General features: G+C 37.9%; 1 protein-coding gene across 1 annotated transcript in view; it reads left to right on the top strand.

Moving 5' to 3' along the window:
- LOC124172289 overlaps positions 1-18,541 on the top strand; it is a 49,658-nt gene that overhangs the window by 13,401 nt on the left and 17,716 nt on the right. Inside the window, exons 6-7 of the mRNA XM_046551716.1 lie at positions 2,952-3,037; positions 12,189-12,360. Coding sequence (XP_046407672.1) covers positions 2,952-3,037; positions 12,189-12,305 — 203 coding nt within the window. The 3' untranslated portion in view covers positions 12,306-12,360. The remainder of the gene's footprint in view (positions 1-2,951; positions 3,038-12,188; positions 12,361-18,541) is intronic.

Raw genomic sequence — 18,541 nt, 5'->3', positions numbered from 1 at the left:
ACATTAGTTCATAGGCGGGCCGTAGGGAGACGAGGAGATCCTTACTCTAGGATGGGAGAGGGGAAAAATGTTGTTGTATATAAATGGTAGGGTCATATTAGTGCGATCATGCCCATACGAGTACACCAAATTAAATTATATACCATTAATTAAGAAAATTTAAAAGTTTTTTATCTTTCTTTGCATTTTAATACCGGTGATTGTATAATAAACGTTATTATTCGACCTATGTTGCTTACCTCGACTATTTCGTACATGACTGGTGCAGAATCGGCTGAAAAAATCATTAAAATCACGACATTTATCGCCGAAATAGCGTAAAAAGAGGGAATGTGTTGCGGGTTGCCTAAGATTAACATAAACGGCCCTGGTGCAACTGTAGGATGTCAACCTACATGAACAAAATTTTTTCTCCGTTCATTTGGTACGTCGGGCTACATTTTGTAATATGTCGAACTTTGACTTTCGAAAAAAGTTGTTTGATGACCGCCCCTATTATACATGAATATATTTGACCTGTAAATTTTAAACAGCATTTCAGTTTGAAAAATTTGGTTCTATATTCCCATATGGGGGCTGATTCAAGGACCACCCCCGTTGGACAATGCATAACAAAACAAAATTTTATTTAATTCTGATACCCGGTTTTTGGACAATTACCTTGTGAAGTATGTAGCATCTGTATTTGTCATTCATCTATAGCTTATAATTTATAGTTCTGCTTCAGAATGTAATCAGGTCATTAAATGTTTAGTAAAATTGTTGTCAAGCTTCAGTGACATTAACAAATATATGCAGTCATGTGCATTCATATGGGAATTCCAGTGTACTTTACCAAACAATTTTGTCTTTAACACTGGTAATAGAAAAAAAATCAAAATTTGTCACTTACAAAGAATACTAGGCATAAGAATCCAGTTGTGTACCATGTCAATTGTAGCATCCATAGACAAAATGAACGTGGAATTTGTTTATAAGAGCTGGTGAAATGAGAAAGTGGTTGTAGTTCTGCTGAGTAATGACAATGGGTGACCAGGCCATGATTACTTTTTCTCGTTAGCTAAGATTTCTACATTAATGATGGTAAAAATTTGCTTCGATAGACACCCAAACCAATTCACTCTTTTCTGCACTGTGTTTTAATAGGCCTAACAGTTTTTTTATGGAAAAAGTGGGATAAGGAAAAAAAACTAATTTGGTTAAAAATAGGCTGAACTCAATTTCAATACCATGCGTGCAGCAGTTGTAGTTCTGCAGAGTAATGAAAATGGGTGGCCAGGCCATGCTTACTTTTTCTCGTTAGCTAAGATTTCTACGTTATAGCTTCATCCAAATTGTTAAAGGTGGTACAGCAAAGTACAGGGCATCACCCTCTGAGGGTGGATATGAGAAGGTTGAATTATTTGTATGTTAATTTAACTTTTAACTGTTAAGTTTATTTTTATTAGGAAGTTATAGTGGTACATTGCTTCACATTTTAAGTACTTTTGAGTTTTATAAAATAATTACTCTGGAGGCATTCAAAATTAAAATATTATTGTGATTATGGCTTCTGAAAATCGATAAATTAAAGGGAAGACTTAGGAAACTGGAAAATGGATACCTGTGGACAACCTGGAAGTCAGGTATCTTTGCCATTTTTAAGCTTTTTCATGTGAAGTGTATGAATCGACAAAGTGAGGAAATTAAACAGATATTCTTAAAGACTTACTCATGAATAAGGCTTAATGGTGATTACTTGCTATACTTAAGTCATGGTGAACACAACACTGAATACAGGGTCAGCCAGTAAAACCAGACGGTTATAGATGGCACTAAGAAGGAGTTGGGGGGAAGGTTACTGACATGTTACAAAATGTACTGTCTGCCATTTCTGTGCGTCTTTGCATTCAAAGCCTTTTATCAAAATGTTGGATGTATTGTGCAAACATGACAAGCTCTTTATCATTTCAACATTCTCCAAAAGTGGTCTGATGGTTTATTATACCAATCCATACTGAACCATCGGGGCTCTCAAACTAAGACTGGCAGAAAGAGATATCAATGGCACTGTGAGGGCACATTCAAAGAGAGACTAAGAACCCTTTCCACTCTTCTCATTTGGGGTGCGTGTTCACTGTAGCCGTAATATAAAATTTCGGATCCAGATCCGATGCCTTCCGCAATTTTGGATTCGATTAATTTGATGAAGGGCAATTACCGTGGATATTTGTGTATAGGCATCCTATCTGACCATCCAAAATGTTAACCTAGGTATGAGATCATTAATACCCCATGCCTTTATACTTGAAATAATTTGATAAATAATGCAATTTCTAGTGGTTACGACAGTTTCGTTAGAAATAAAAAGCTGTGCCCTTCAGAGAATGTGTTCTTCATTTACTCTTATTGTTGTTCTTACCAATATTATTTTCTTAATACACGTTGTCCTTGAAGGTAAGTTATTATAATATGTCACATTATTGCGCCTCCATCTTCCTCTCTATGATTTCTTAAGCTGGCAATGATTTTTGTGTGCTTGAAATCCCTTCTGACCCCATAGTCCTGTCCATTTTTATCTCCCATATTTTTAGCCTTGCATTGCAAGAAAGTATTTGCGTTTAATAATAATTGTTTCAATTGAAAATTATTTGCATGCATGTCATTTTTTAAATTCTGTTTTTGATTACTTCTTTGCATGAAAAAGTTCATTGAGGTATTTTCTGGAGTAGATACTTGAGGTTAGTATGCAATATTTTGCTCAATTTCTCTGAGGAATAGTGCCACTCAATTTTTGAAGAAATGTATTGAAACCACCTTAAATGACACCTTGTTATGTGTATAGCATCTAACCGAAGGATTGGTTAAAGTATCTACGTTGATATCTGTCTAATGGCTGTTATAAATTAGTTCAACGAGTCATAGATTTCATGCCTGACTTAACTTATTTTTAATATGAAATTCTTTTCTAGAGCTCCCAGCTCCTGAAAGAGCCTCATCCTTGTTTGCAGTCCTTGAACCAAAGATTGGAGCATCAATTTCAAGGAAAGGAAAGAAGGTGATGGATAAAGACATTCAAAAATGTGGTACCTTGCTTGCTGATAAAATAACGTCGTGCTCCATACCTAATGATGGAAGGTTACATTCGAAATCTAGATATTCGTCTAAAATCAGAGGGGATAGAGCAACAATGACTATTGCTGGGAAGAGGGGTGGTGGTGATAATCCAGACAACATAAAGTTTTTCAGGAGCACTGAGAATGAAAAGAGTGGCCCGGAGGCAGTCATACGGGAAAACAAAGTGAAAAGTACTTGCGTGATCAAAAATCCTGGGAAGCTTGCCCGTTCAATGAAAAAATCTTATCATTGTTTTTACTGCAGAGATGCTTTCAATGCCAAATATGATCTCATTAAGCACCTCGAGATTCATTTCGGTTCTGGTAAATTGAATATTGATTCAAATTTGTCGTTTGGAAAAGATTCGTCCCTCAAAACCTTTGTTTATAGAAGAGAAACTAACAGTTCTTGTAAGCCCATCTCCTCCAAAAGTTTAAATCAGCTGATGTGTAAAAGCCAAGGGGTGAGACAAAAAGGAAATGGGCTTCTTAAGGATAACATCGGGGGAACAAGAGAGAATAGAAATGTTAGGGGAGTGAGGACAAGCTTCACTGTAGATGGGAAATCATGCACAGTTAGTACACACGCAGCAAAGAAGCCTTATTCCTGCAGTGAATGTGATAAGTCTTTCTCTGTAAACAGCCACCTTGTCCGTCACACTCGGACTCATACGAAGGAGAAACCTTATTCTTGCAGTCAATGTGATAAGTCTTTCTCTGTAAAGTGTAACCTTGTATGTCACATTCGGACTCATACGAAGGAGAAACCCTATTCTTGCAATGTATGTGATAAGTCTTTCTCTGATAGAAGCCACCTTAACCGACACATTCGGACTCATACAAAGGAAAAACCTTATTCCTGCGGTGAATGTGAAAATTCCTTCTATGAAAAAAGCCACCTTGTCCGTCACATTCGGACTCATACAAAGGAGAAACCTTATTCGTGCAATGAATGTGATAAGTCTTTCTCTCAAAAGAATAACCTAGTCAGTCACATTCGGAGTCATACGAAGGAGAAACCCTATTCTTGCAATGAATGTGAAAAGTCTTATACTTCCAAACAAAACCTTGTCTTACACATGCGGGTACATCGGAAAGAAGCCTTATTCTTGCAATGAATGTGAAAAGACTTTCTCCTGATAGATCCACCTTTTCTTTCATTTGGAAACACACAGCGATAGGTCTTTGTTGTCTAATTAATTGTTATTCATTGGCAATGATGGTAAATAATTCTTAATATTATGAGTTCCGCTAGTATGAAATGAAATAATGTCCCATAATGTTTAAAATTATAAAAAAAATATTCAATTAGGTCTGTGACCTTATTTCACTTATGTTCAAGTATATATTTATTCTTCTACATTTTGAAGGACTAAATAATTTATTCCTGTGTATTTGTCAGCTAATTTTTTTACTGGTAGAAAATTATTTACATTTAAATGTAAGACATGCATTTCAACACTTTCAATAAAAACTTGAGGCATTTTGTCTCAAGAATAATTTTCAATATAATGTCAATGTTCATTGTGTGATTAATCAATGTTTAATTGTCTCATCAATGTTAGTTGATGCAGTGCTTCTATGTAATTTATATTTCAATATGAAGTTAATAACAATATAAGATTGATGAAGGGAGTGCTGAACTGAGTGATTGGTCTGTCTTAATTGTTGATGTACCCACATGCCTTTCAATGATTACATCAGTATTGGGTTTTAGTTTGAATGGCTGTACCACAATCACCATGCAATTATTTGATCTAATGACAATAATTTGTCCCCATGAAAACGTTGTCAGTTATGGTTAAGGCTTTAATCCTAAATGCAAGGAATTTCTTTGTCAGGTGAATAGACATATATTTCCTGGTAACTGTGTCCCGTTCATAGGCACGTAACAAACAACTTTCCTGCTGTGTATAAATACATTGTATCACTTAATTGGTCGTATTGAAAGCGTGGTTTTGCGTGTAGAGATATATCAATTGAGATGACTTTATCATGCAAAAATTATTTCACGTAAAAAATGTGGACTATATACATATATATATTGTAATGGTTCAATGTCGGTTGCCCGGATGACGAACCGCGAAAACCACCCATAAATGATAAACCTCCTTAAGTTGCCAGTCAGGACGATTTATCGAAAGATTTAATTGAGCATTTGAGTAAATGCGGGGGTTCCTGTTTGCAGCTTATTTCGTGGTGAAGAGATCCTAATTGTAGTAAGGCGCGTGACGAATCGGCGGCAGGTGAAGGAAGATAAATAGGTTTCGTAGGAATACCCAAAGAAATGCAAGGACCTTTTCATTCAGCATTCACACAAATATATTCAAAAATAAGAAACATCTTAGATGAGACATTTAACCAGACGAGTGAAAATGATTGGGTTAGTAATGAATGGATGAAATAACAAATGATTTACGCACTTGGCATTTGAAATTACCATGAAATAATAATAATAAAAATATTTAACAAAAGCCAAAAATATATGCCGTTAAGCGGACTCGTTTCAATTATTAGACTTCGTTGCACTTTAATATCTGGGAAGTAATAAAGTCTGTCCCAATTGCACATTTAAGTTCCGTTGCTGACTAGGTTTGAGAATCATGAGAAAAATCACTGAGGCGTCGATGAATTTCACAAGGTGCCTTAACAGTGGCGCATTGCTGCATACGGGGACAAGTACACGGACACTAGGGTCAGGGCAATATAACTTTACGTGACCTGGATGACCACCGGATGACTCCGTTCCTTGGTGCCGTGGTTCGGGCTGGACGCAGGCTCGTCTATTTCTGTGCGGCCTCCTATTTTCTCGGAGACGGCAATGTGCGCGGCCTAGCTGCCCCTGGAACCTCGTTGGCGACCACCTTCGGATTTCAGAGTGGTTCCTCCGACTTGGCTTCCCGTCTTTTACGCCGATCGCTGCCTTTCGCCTCACTTTTTCTCGTAGTGCACAGTCAGCAACACAGTTCTCTCTTTTTTCTTCGCTGCGTTCGGCTTTTATTCACTCCCATCGGGGAGTGAGGGGGTTCCGATGCACACGCAACGCATACACAAAAAATAGGGGGAAACCTTGGGCCATTCAACGGGGCTGACCTCCACTCACACCGACTCACTCATCCACTCCACCTTGCATACTTGGGTAGGAAAAAGGGGAGGAGGAGGATGGGAAACGGGTGAGGACGGTGAACAAGGGGATAAAGGCTAGGGTTGGGACGGCCGCAACCGTCAAAATACACACACACACTTGAAACAATAGCCTTTTCGTCCACAATTATAATAATCAAAATTTCAAAAATATTATTTCGTCATGACAACACCAAACCAATAGGAGATGAGACAAAAAAATATAAAAAAAATCTTCGACAAAAAACCAAATAAAGCTAATCCTTAGCTGTCATGTGAATAACATAAGTTGGCAAAAAATCAGTCTAAGTAACAGCACAGATTTCAATGCATTACACAACAAATTACTGAAATCACTTACGAGCGATATTTAAAAAAAAGGAAACACACAAAACTCCACGAAAATCCCCAAAAATGATATAAAAAATTTATTTTCCTCCAATAAAAGGACGAGAAAACCCATCCCCAATGAGGGAACGAAAACAGTCCCGCTTCCACCAAATTAGCGCTCCTCGCCGCCCTGCCACGCCTGTTAGGGATTTAGAGAGGGAGAAGGGGGGGATAGGAGAGGAGGCATGTTGTCTGTCGCCAATGAAATGGTTTCATTTGAGATACGTGGCATTGACGAGTTGATCCTCTCCGTTCCAAGTCTTCTAATTCCACGGTAACTGGGCCTGTAAACCGTAAAATTTCGTGTTCTCCCGACCGTTTAGGCAACAATTTACCGGAAAATTTGTTAGCTGAAGAACTTGAGGGATGGAATTTATATGCTACACTCTGTTCTAGCCTAAATGGTTGCTCTTTCCGATTGCGAGTGTATATTTTCTCGCTACCATCTTGTTGGCATTTTCTAAGCAACGCAAGGCTTTCGCCCATCTAAACTCGAGTGTTTCTTTACATTCCGGTTGCAACACGCTCTCATCAATCATCCATTGCATGACCAAAGGATGATTCAACTCTCACAAGAAAAAGGCTTGAAGGTGAGCTTTTAGTACTCTCGTGGAATGCGCTGTTGAAAGAAATTGCCAGGGTATGGAGATTTTCATCCCATCGATCTTGGGTATTGTGGTGGAAAATCGTTAGAGCTGTCTTCAGATTTCTGTTAAATCTCTCAACATGGGAGGCTTGCGGATAATGAATAGTTGTCACATGTTTTATGCCCCATGAAAAACATATATCCTTAAATTCTCTTCCCGTAAATGTTGCGGCGTTGTATGAGACCATCACCTTAGGAAAACCTGCCATGGTGAATACACGAGAATTTAGGATTTTCACTGTGTTCGCCGCCCTCATGTTTCGTGAGGGCCGTATGAATGCGAATCTACTGAACGCATAAATAACATTAAGTATGGCCGTATTTCCTGCACCAGTTGTTTAGGATGACGCCGCACTTTCAGAGCGATCTGACCTTCAAACCTCTGAGAAAGTACCCCCGCTACTGCATTAGCTGAAGCTTCCGTATGCGAAACAAATTCTTTTTCAAAATCGGGTATGCGCAGCACGGGTGGAGAAGAAATTTTCTCCCGTAATTTCTCGAAAGCCTGCTGTTGGGCGCGACCACAAACAAAACGTGAATTTTCCTTTACATTTGGTTTATAGGGGCGGCTATTTCAGAAAATGAGGGGATAAAAACGTGCGTAATAACTACAAATCCCCGAAAAACGCTTCGCGGCCTTCAGATTATCCGGAGTAGGGAAGGTGTTCACAATTCTAGCTCTTTCGGGATCGATCCTAATTCCCTCGATGGACACCTCATGCCCTATGTATTCAATTTTTCGAAGCACAATGGAGTTTTTTTCTGGATTAATGGTCAATTTGGCACGTATTAGACGAGTGAAAGCGTCTTCCAGGTGAGCGATATGATCTTGAAATTTTTCACTGTACATCACGATTAAAGGATCAGGATTACACTGCAATGGCGGCGTGCGTAAAGGAATATCATCTGACAATTGTAAATGGTATTCTAGCTCGTCAGTGCACCCCAACCTCTTTGTTATAACGTCATTATATTTGGTAAGCAACCTTTTCACCTCATCACTTTGCTCCCGTGTTAAATTTTTGAATGGTTTGGTTTCTTCTATTTGAACTTCCTCATCGTTGATTGACCTTTGGTCAAGAAAACAAGCAATTACACCCGGTTTTAATTTGAAATTATAGGTCCTGGAAACAAAATTTATTATCATACCGGCCAGATTCATAAAATAATTCCCTAAAATGACAGACATGGGGCATGTCGGGAGAACGAAAAACTCATGCTTCCACAAATATCCATCGATTTTAATCCGCAACAGCACACTCCTCTTGACTTTAGTCGGCCCACAATCAACACTGCAGCAAACTTCTTCGATGTTTCCAATCTGATATTGTCCACCTAACGCAGTAATTTTACTGATAACGTTCTCCGAGATACACGAGCGGAAGGCTCCCGAATCCAAAAGAGCGGTAACAACCATTCCTTCAATCAAAACATTTATTTTAGGTGACAAGTCGCTCTTTATGCTCATGGTACGAAGTGCCATTTTTACCGCAAAACACTCTTGACTTTATAGTTCCGCGGACCGCTCGTTTCCCGGCCGGGGTCTATTTCTATAATTGAGTCCTTCGGGACCGCGACCTCTTCCGCGCCAACATCCTTGACTGTTAAGTTGTGTTAAATATTCTCGCTGACTAGCCTGCCTATAATTACTTGCAGACTCAATCGAATGGAGCCTATGTCCTACCTGCTGATTTCTCTCTCCGAATTCTGGCTCCATCATATTTTCTGCTGGCGATGGTTCTTGGTAGGACTCGACGACTGCCCGTCTTTCGTCATGATTACGTCCCCAACGCACGAGAACTTCAAATGATCGCGGTTTACTTAGTAAGTGCCAGGAATAATTGGGGCTTAGGTTACCACATACTAACTGTAATAGCGATTCTTGGGATAGGGGATGGTCGAGTCTACCATTCATGCTTTTCATGCAAATCAGATATTCACTAATAGTCTCATTTTTTCCCTAGGTCCGATTATACATATCCCTTTTTAAACGCGTTTGGTAGTTTGGTACTATAAATTTCACCTTGAACTCTTCTTTAAAATTTTCTAAATTGGTGAATTCATTCGCCTAATACCAGGACCTCGCCCGTCCGTATAAAATTTCTGATATTAATTTAAAGGCCAGTTCTTCTCGCAACTCGAACTGCCTCAAAAACCTATTCAATATTTCTTAAAAAAAAAACCCATAGCACTATCACCGTCACTCCCGCCAAACCGTGGCACTCGCCAGGGTAAAAAGCAGTTTCGGCGGAATGCATCCGCTCTCCGCAGTCTTTTTCACTACTCTTGGTGAAGGCCATGAGTCAGTCATATGATGGATGACTGGCGATATGAATGCCTCACCTACGGTTGAATATCAGATAAGGCGGAGTTATCGGAATGGAAGGGAGATAACGCTTCGCGTACCTACGTGTCACTTCGAAGCCGACTTAGTTCAGTCGCCACACGAATACCGCAGAGATCTTCTTCATAAGGTTACCGTTAAATTTGTGAGGTGCAATCTATTTGTGAGTAATATTTCTAAGTCTAATTAGGAACCCACTGTATTTACTCGAGTAAGCCGCTCCTTCGTGTATCCCGCGCACCCGCATTTTGGGGCCGGCTCGTGAGGGAAAAAATGGCTAACGCTACTTGGGTACGGCTTCATATAAGAACTCGTGATTCGCTGTTGAAATCGATAGATTTACGTTACCATGATTTATAAGTTTATATGATGTTAGAAATGTAATTCCTGCGAAGGTTTCCTCGTTTCAACGCTTAACTTCGGAGAAATTAGCGGTAACAATTTGATGGAAAATAGAACGGGGCTTACATTTATCTACATCTACATAGTACCCTTCACGCATTTAAAAGGCGTGTGGCAGGGGGTATTACGTTAACAGTCGTTTACAAATAAAAAGGAAGTGCTTTAAGGGAATGACGACTAGGATTTTATTGGAATCCTTTATGGTTCGGGGGAAAAACCAATTCCCATATCTATCCGTTCGGCAAAATATATTTTTCAATTTATCGCTTCTGTTGCGCATAGAAATATTGTGCAGCTGTAATATTATGTTCTACTGCATCTGTTTTTAAAATTACATTAAAATCACATTAAATTTTTGAGGATTCGTGTAAGCCGCGCGCCCCCATTTATTCACCGGCGTTTCCGGAAAAAAGGCGAGCGACTTCTACGGGTAAATACGTTAAGTGAATTTCTTAATATTTTAATGCTTCCGTTTTCGAGTTACTTTCCATGTCTTTCAGAAAGGGGTCATAAATTTGAAATTGGCAATGTTTGAGAAAATCGGAAATCTGTTTATATTTAGTGCCGTCATATTATACATAAAATACATACCGCATATAACTGCGAGTCAAATCAATAGTAATTGTGGTGAAGAGTTCATTTTTATTGTAAACTTTACCCCCTACCCCTATTTAGACCCTGCTAAAGGTCATCCGACATTTCTCGGTGGAAGGACTAACTACGTGACATCAATCGCAGCAGCGTGGCCCTCCTTTTCCCAGAATAACCGGAGAGAGGAGGTAGGAATCGCACGGTTGGGGATAAGGCAAGGCCCTCTGACTCTTGCGTATCTCTTTACTGAAGTTAAGGAACCCCCCCAATACGATGATTGTAGGTGTCCGTTAAGTATTAGACATATTCTCATACAATGTGATAAGCACTGCGACGTGCGGAAATAGTGGACTAATACAAGTAGGACACAATTGTCTGGGACACAGTTAGGTACCTACGTAAAACATTGTTACGATAGTCTTGTTAGCGTTACTGACCTCTTAGATAAACTCAGATGGGAATCTCTGTCAGACCAGGCTCTGAAAAATAGACTAAAGATATTAAAAACATTTAAGAGAAGTATATTTTACGTTGTAACTAGCCATATTTTACGAAAGCTAGCATACCACTGTAAAAAGGATTAGAGGTCTGAGTTATCTGCACCTACATATTACCTAAACTCACCTCTTAGATAAACTCGGATGGTAATCTGTGTCAGACCGTAGACTGAAAAATAGACTGAACCTTTTATATAATTCAAGAGCAGTATCTCTTCAAATGAATTATTCTAGCTCGTAAGATATGAAGATGAGTCTCTTCTTATCTTACGAACGCCAACATTCTACGTATTATCAGATCATGTAAATAAAAAAAAGAAGTAGACTGCAGAACAGACTGATTCAGAATGTCGTCTTTGTCACAATCAATGAGAGATTATAACTGGGGCGGTAGAACTCACAAATAGATTAGATCAGTGGCGTAGCGAGGGGGGTTTTGGGGGTTAACCCCCCCCCCCCCCCAGAGATCAGAGAAATATTTAAGTATAATCTATTTTACTTAATTGGATTGTTATTACTAATAGAATAGTGTAAGGATTAATAAAATATCCCTCAAAAAGTCGTAAAACTCACCATTTTGAACCTTTTATCTTAAAATTCCACATTTTAATAACCTCGCACCCACCGCTTATCCTAGTGGGTATTCCATACCAACACACACAACGGTACTAGTTGCACCTGAGCCCCCCCCCCTCAGCCTTAATTCCTGGCTGCGCCCCTGGATTAGATGACTTATAGTATAGCCTACTAACTTATGTACACCTTAATGCATGTTCTGAATTTTCTTATTATTTTTAATAATATTTTTTATTCATACTTGGTTTATTGATAGTTTACTTTAATGAGTGGTTGGCAAGCTTTGCTTTTACATGAATGTGTTAGTTTAATTTGTTAGTATAATTTGTTACTATGCAATACATTTTTTGGACCGCATGGTGTGCATGTGGGATTCCAATTGTATGCTGGTGATTTATCACCACCGAACAAACACCCTAGGTGGCTCGATGGGTATTATGTATATGAAATGTGAGCAATAGACCAATTAAGATAGTCAAACATAGAAGAATGCACAGTGATTACTACCTTTAATGATTTCACAGTACTCTTCAACTTCTGTTAGCTCACCTGAATACTTTCCACACGGTCCAGGAGTTCTATCAACATGTTGGGATCAAAAGTTGCTCCCCTTGTGTCACTGGAAGACCTGGAGGAAGTGAAGATAATGTCTCCAGACCCAGTTCCGGAAGTGCACGAAAAATACTTGGCTGACAGGTACATGAAAAACTGAAATTATTCAAGGTCCACTCAATACAACATTTATGAATTTTAATTATTTTAAATTTTATTCTTATGCAAATCGTTTTTTGGACCGTGTGGCGTGCATGTGGGAATCCATTTGCATGCTGGTGATTTAACCCTTTTCCAAACACCCTGGGTGGCTCGCAGGGTGTTATGTGAGCAATGGATGGATAAAGATGGTCTATTATAGTTGAATGCTTAGTGATTACTACCCATGAAAGAGCTACTCAAACATTTTTGTATAATAGCCTATAATTCATTTCAGGATCAGTATGGTCGCCGTGATGGTCCATCGGTAGTGTCCCAAAAGGTGTCCACTAGGGTTATGACTTTTTTGTAACCCCATGTTCCTGTGCTATAAATTGATGAAAATTTGTTCAAAACTAAAGAAAAAGACATTAGTTCGATTTAGTTTTTGAAAAAGGTCACCCCCAACCTAAAAAACTATTTTTACCATAATTCACGTAAGGTGAAAAAATCATTTTATAGCAGTTTTTTTATTTAAAATAATAAATTAAATTATAATGATGAAATTTTATAACACTCATGTAGTAACACAAATCTGTCCAGTGGCGTAGTTAGGGTGACGTCCGGGGGGTCCAGACCAACCTCCCTCCCCCCACCAAAATATTGAAAAACCATGAATTGACGAATGAAGTTATTTCGATTACAAAAAGTGTGAAAATAAGTATTAAACCCTCTACTTAGTAGAGTTCAGCATTCTTTCGGGCTGCATTCGCGGCCGTTGTCGAAGAACCACAACAGTTTCGCCAGCTCTCCTGCCAGCGTCCTCAGCATCCTTCACCTGAGGATGCTGGCAGGAGAGCTGGCGAAACTGTTGTGGTTCTTCGACAACGGAAGCGGATGCAGCCCGAAAGAATGCTGAACTCAAGTAATCACCGCGGAAACCTGCGTACGAACATCCCTCTACTTAGTACCCTGTTTTTCAAAAATCCCCCCCCCCCCTGGTTTTGGATCCCCCCGAAAGTAATTCATAGCTAATCCACTGGATCTGCCCAACTGTAAGAGACAAATCTACAAGTTTTGAGTAGCGAGTTTTTTTTTCTGGCAAAAGAATAAATGACAAAAGAGCTAGTATTGCTTGGGAATTCCACCTGGCATTACTTAAATTAGGCGTGTTCAGCTACTTTACTTTAGGAAATCTTCCAGTTTATTAAAAAAAATGGAAAACCTGAGCTAAATGAAATAGAAAAATCATATCATCACGTCATCATCTCATAAACTCTTCTTTACCATCGTTGAAATTCATTTTTAGCTTTTCCTAGTTACGTATTTACAAGTTCTGGAATTCATGGATATTATCTGTTGGGATATGTCTTGTTTTCTCCAATTTCATCATTCTTTACTAAGCGAAGAACTCGATCAAGAACATGGTGCTGACAGGAAATGAATTGTGGCTTTTCTAGTCATTTTCAGCAAACACTGAATAGCAGCTTCCTTCTTAGTTCCATTATTCACATTCGTAGTGTCCGCAACAATCATCTTAACACTTTTCTATAGATTTTACCATTTGCTTCCATTCCATTTGTTTCCATTCCATTTTCCATTATTTTTGCAAATTAAGAATTTTTCCAACTGTAGCGTTTCCTTCATTTATTATAACGGCTTCTTCCATAGTGGGTCTGTAAATACCCGATTGTGAAGGCATATCCACATTAATCCCACCTTGAAATAGCTGTTTACAAACTGCTGATGCTTTGCTGGTGGATAAATTTAAAGATTTTACTAATTTTGTTGCAGTTTTGGTTCTGCTGTACTTCTTACATATGCTTGTGGATTTTTCTTTTTCGGACTCTTCATATTTAATCTCAGTCACTGTTACACAAGTTGGTATTATTGCTGCAGTTGTTGTTGATGAAGTAGATTCCAAAGGCATTTTTCTTGTTTTGGATTGATGGATAGGTTCATTACTTGCTGCCTTTTCAGTAGAATGCCCTAAATTCTCAATCTGCAGATGATGTAATTTTCTGTCCTCACTGCACAGCCATTCAGCATTTTCTTTTGTTATGTCAGATACTTCACTCCATGAATAGTATTTTCCTCGCTTTACAGTCATCATAGGTTTTAGCACATTTTCTAGTTTTGATTGTACTACTTGATGTGATAAAGTTAGGAAATTTAATTTCTTTAGCCACACACTTGTAGCTTCTTTCATTATCTCTTCCACTCGTTTCTTCCTTCCTTTCTTCCGTCCAAGGGTTAAATAGCGGCCAATAACTTGGATATTCAGTGGTACCCTGCTATTCTTTTCCAGTGACTGCTCTTCTAGTGGAACAGTTCATCTTTTCCTATATGGATCTTGAAATTGAGAACGATTCTTTTCCCAGATCATCTTGTTCCTTTCCATAGTAATTGCACTTATCTTATGATATAATTATGATTTAAAATTGCAGTTGTAGACTTGGGCTGCTATTCTGGATGGAATAGCATTATGCTATTCTCCGATATTGCAACCGATGTTGCTATAATATAGCGTATTGCAACGCCTATGCTGTTTGGTATTCAGAACGGTTGCAATTCGTGTTTTTACTACACCGAAAGACGTATTTCTCAGAATAGCATAGGCCCGTAGCAATTCACTATTCTGAACGGCGAATTGCAACCGGTAGGCTTGCTATAATATTACGCGGTCTTCGAGGCCGAGCTATTTGGTATTGCCACCCTGAAAACGTGCGCATTGCGATGTCGAATTGTTTTTCTGAGGTTAAAGTAACATAATCAAGTATTGAAAAATGGAATAATAGCCAAAGATAAAATGATATCTGCTTTATTTTAATTAAATAATAGTAGCATAAGTGATGAATATTTAACTAGTTAAGTGAATTGGTTAGAAATTAACATTCGAGCTTAATATATGAAGCACAGCTTGCTTCATCGACAGTACGAAAACAATAACAATTAATGCAAAGAATTACTACGATTAGCCCAAATTTTCCGTGTTTTATTCATATTTACAACTCATATTTTTATTTCATCACTTGACTTGCTACTAAAAATATCCTCAATGTAGGCTATGAGGTCGATTCTTGAAAAATTTCAAGCTTGTGTTAACACACAAACTCGCCAAATATAATAATAGTTATAGCTTCAAATAAAAACCATATATTACCATAATAATACCATATACTTTGATCAGCCGTTCATTTCCTCAATTGGACAGTATATACAAATACATGCAACGAGTCAAAATTATTTTCCCCACTATTCGCTACCTTCTACAATTAAAACTTAAAATTTACTAAATTATAACAGGGGCAGTCGACTTGAATTACTTGCTTGAAAACAAAGGATTTCTCCGAACACCAATAAAGTTTCCGAACAAATATGATTCTCCTGCTCAAACGTTTAATGGAATATTCATGTAACATCATAAACGCAATATATATCATGTGGAATTCAATACAAATTGTTTCCTCTATAGCCAAGCAAGTTATTCACACAATTAATTTTCAGTATATCGGCACAATTCAGGGTCTATAAAAAATTTCAGTGAGCACATTAAAATCAGCTGATACGAAAACAGTGATAACTGACACAACAGCACTTTCCACACGATTCACTATTGCTAGATTCACTTTTTCACAGCTGTTCCATCATCCTCAAATTCACCATCACCTCCCTCTGCTTTTTCCAAATCTGCAGCTGAAATATCGATACTATTCCATCGTGATACATGAAAGCACAGCTGTGACGTTGCCACCTACTTCAGTTCCTAAACAGAGATTGAATACTGAAATACGGGAGTCATATAATATAAAGTTGGTATTAAAAACGGAAGCTTCTAGGCCATACAGTAAAGCTATATCGTCACGATCAAAGCAATAAAAGTTGGTACATATTTATTTTGACATGCAACGAACAGACAGACTTCGAAGCCTAAGACAATTACGAAGAAAATCAAACATATTTAGCTTTCAATGATTATTTCGTATAACATGTATCTCACGATAAAGGACCAATCGGATATAGGTGAATGATTCAATATTTATGCCCGATAAATCATTATTATAACAGTAAAATTATGACCTAACCCACCTGTCTGAAGCCATTGTGATATTATCAAAACAACAACAATCAGTTGATTTCCTAAATGAGATTTTTAAAGCGTATTATATAAATCCACGGTTTAATATAATTTTTAAATGCAAATGAAGCAATTATTTGTAATTGCAAGTCAATATTCCATAAAATACAGAAAAATATATAAAATATCTTCTCCCTCATTGGTTGCGCAAACTGTTCAGAAAGTTTTTCATACGGGAAGGGGCGGAGCTTCCAAATAGCTCGCGCAAGAAATAGCATGATGCTATTCCGAACAAAATTATTACTACACGTCATTCAGAATACGGGGTCGTTGCAATAATGACCCGCAGAATAGCATATGCTATTTTTTGCAACGCTTATCCAGAATAGCAGCCTTGGAACAAATTAATAAGAAATTAAGAATAAGAATTAATGAGAAGAGCCCAAAATTATGCAGTTATATACTTAAGAAATTGGAGAATTTCCTTAAACTTTCTGGTCATTTCATTTGAGTAATACAAAGCTCAATACTGTCAGAAAAGACTTCAGAGAGTCTTACAAACGTCCAGAATACTCTAGAGAGTTCCATCATACCGATAAATATCTTTGGTGACAGTTTGAAAGCACTCTATAAAGAATAGGGATATACCTTGTATATGACGGAAATTCTAATTAGTAATTTCTTGTTGGGGTGACTTTTTTAAAAAATAGAACAAAAGTAAGTCTTCTAACATTATTTTTGGGTGAAAGTTCATCCTTTGGTGGCACAGGAAATCAAATTTTGTACAAAAAGTGAAAATGTCATAACCCTAGTGTCCACCATCCAATAGAAATGGCGAAGACAGGGCCAACACGAATATTTCCAATTGGTGGATGACGTCACCAAAAGCATAAATGCTCCACATATGGATGGGGTATGGCGTGATGAAGAGGCAGTAGGCTGGTCATAGTACGGTTGAGTTATTGACTCCAATGCCCCTGTAGGGAGAAAAAAGACAGAAAAGAGAGCATTTAAAAATCACATTACTTGTGCAGCAATGCGTACATGCCTAAGTTGAAGAGCAATTGGGTAGTTTCCTGCATCAAAGAAAACGAAAGGCATTGATTGCGATTCGTTACCCACCATTAGTGTATTCATAATATTCAAATAATTTTATTTTAGAAATTCCAGGTTATTGACTAGGCACATTAAGCTAATGAGAGGTTGGCAAGTTTTGCTTTTGATTGACTGTGGTAGTATGTATAATTTGTTACTATGCAATTCGTTTTTTGGATCATGTGGTGCGTATGTGGGATTCCAATTTCATTCTGGTGATTGATTAAATTCCCCCTGCCACGCACCCTAGAGTTGGCTTGCAGGGTATTATGTAGATGTAATGTGAGCATCCAGTTTGAATGGATGGATAAAGATGGTCTATAATAGTAGAATGCTTAGTGATTACTACCATTAGTGATTCCAGAGTACTCATCACCTCCTGTTATCTCTCTGAAATACTCTTCACTCGATAAAAATAGGAGAGATCAACTTTAAAACAGAAAAATTCAGAATTTTGTTTTTTCCACGATCAATATGAGATTACAACGGCAGCGTTAGGACTCAAAATAGATAAGATATGACTTGTAGTGTAGACTACTATCTTATGTACACCTTAATGCATGTTTCTGAATTTTCTTATTATTTCCTAATAGCATTTTGTGTCTGCTAGGTTTATTGGCACATTACGTTAATGAGTGGTTGGCAAGTTTTACCTTTGATCGAATGTGGTAGCATAATATGTTATTATGCAATAAATATGCTAAAATAGTTTTCATGATTTCATTTCTCTCCAAATAGAACAAAACTGTGGAGGGACGGTCCAAAAGAAATTTGAAATTTTTAAAATAAGGACCACCTTAGTGCTCATAGCTAACGATACTTAGTTTTGCTTCACTAAGATCTCGCACTTGGGACACGAGAAAATCTCTGACTCAAAACTACACCGCAGAACAAGAGAAGGCACAGAATGTCGACAAGTGAGGTAATCCTAGACAAAAGAATGACATGAATGAAAACTATGACAATATATCTACTAGTTTCATATTAAATTCGAAAGCTTATCTATTCTCATGT

The sequence above is a fragment of the Ischnura elegans genome (assembly GCF_921293095.1).
Source record: "Ischnura elegans chromosome 13 unlocalized genomic scaffold, ioIscEleg1.1 SUPER_13_unloc_1, whole genome shotgun sequence".
Lineage (NCBI taxonomy): Eukaryota > Metazoa > Arthropoda > Insecta > Odonata > Coenagrionidae > Ischnura > Ischnura elegans.
This window is presented reverse-complemented; position numbering and strand designations above follow the sequence as displayed.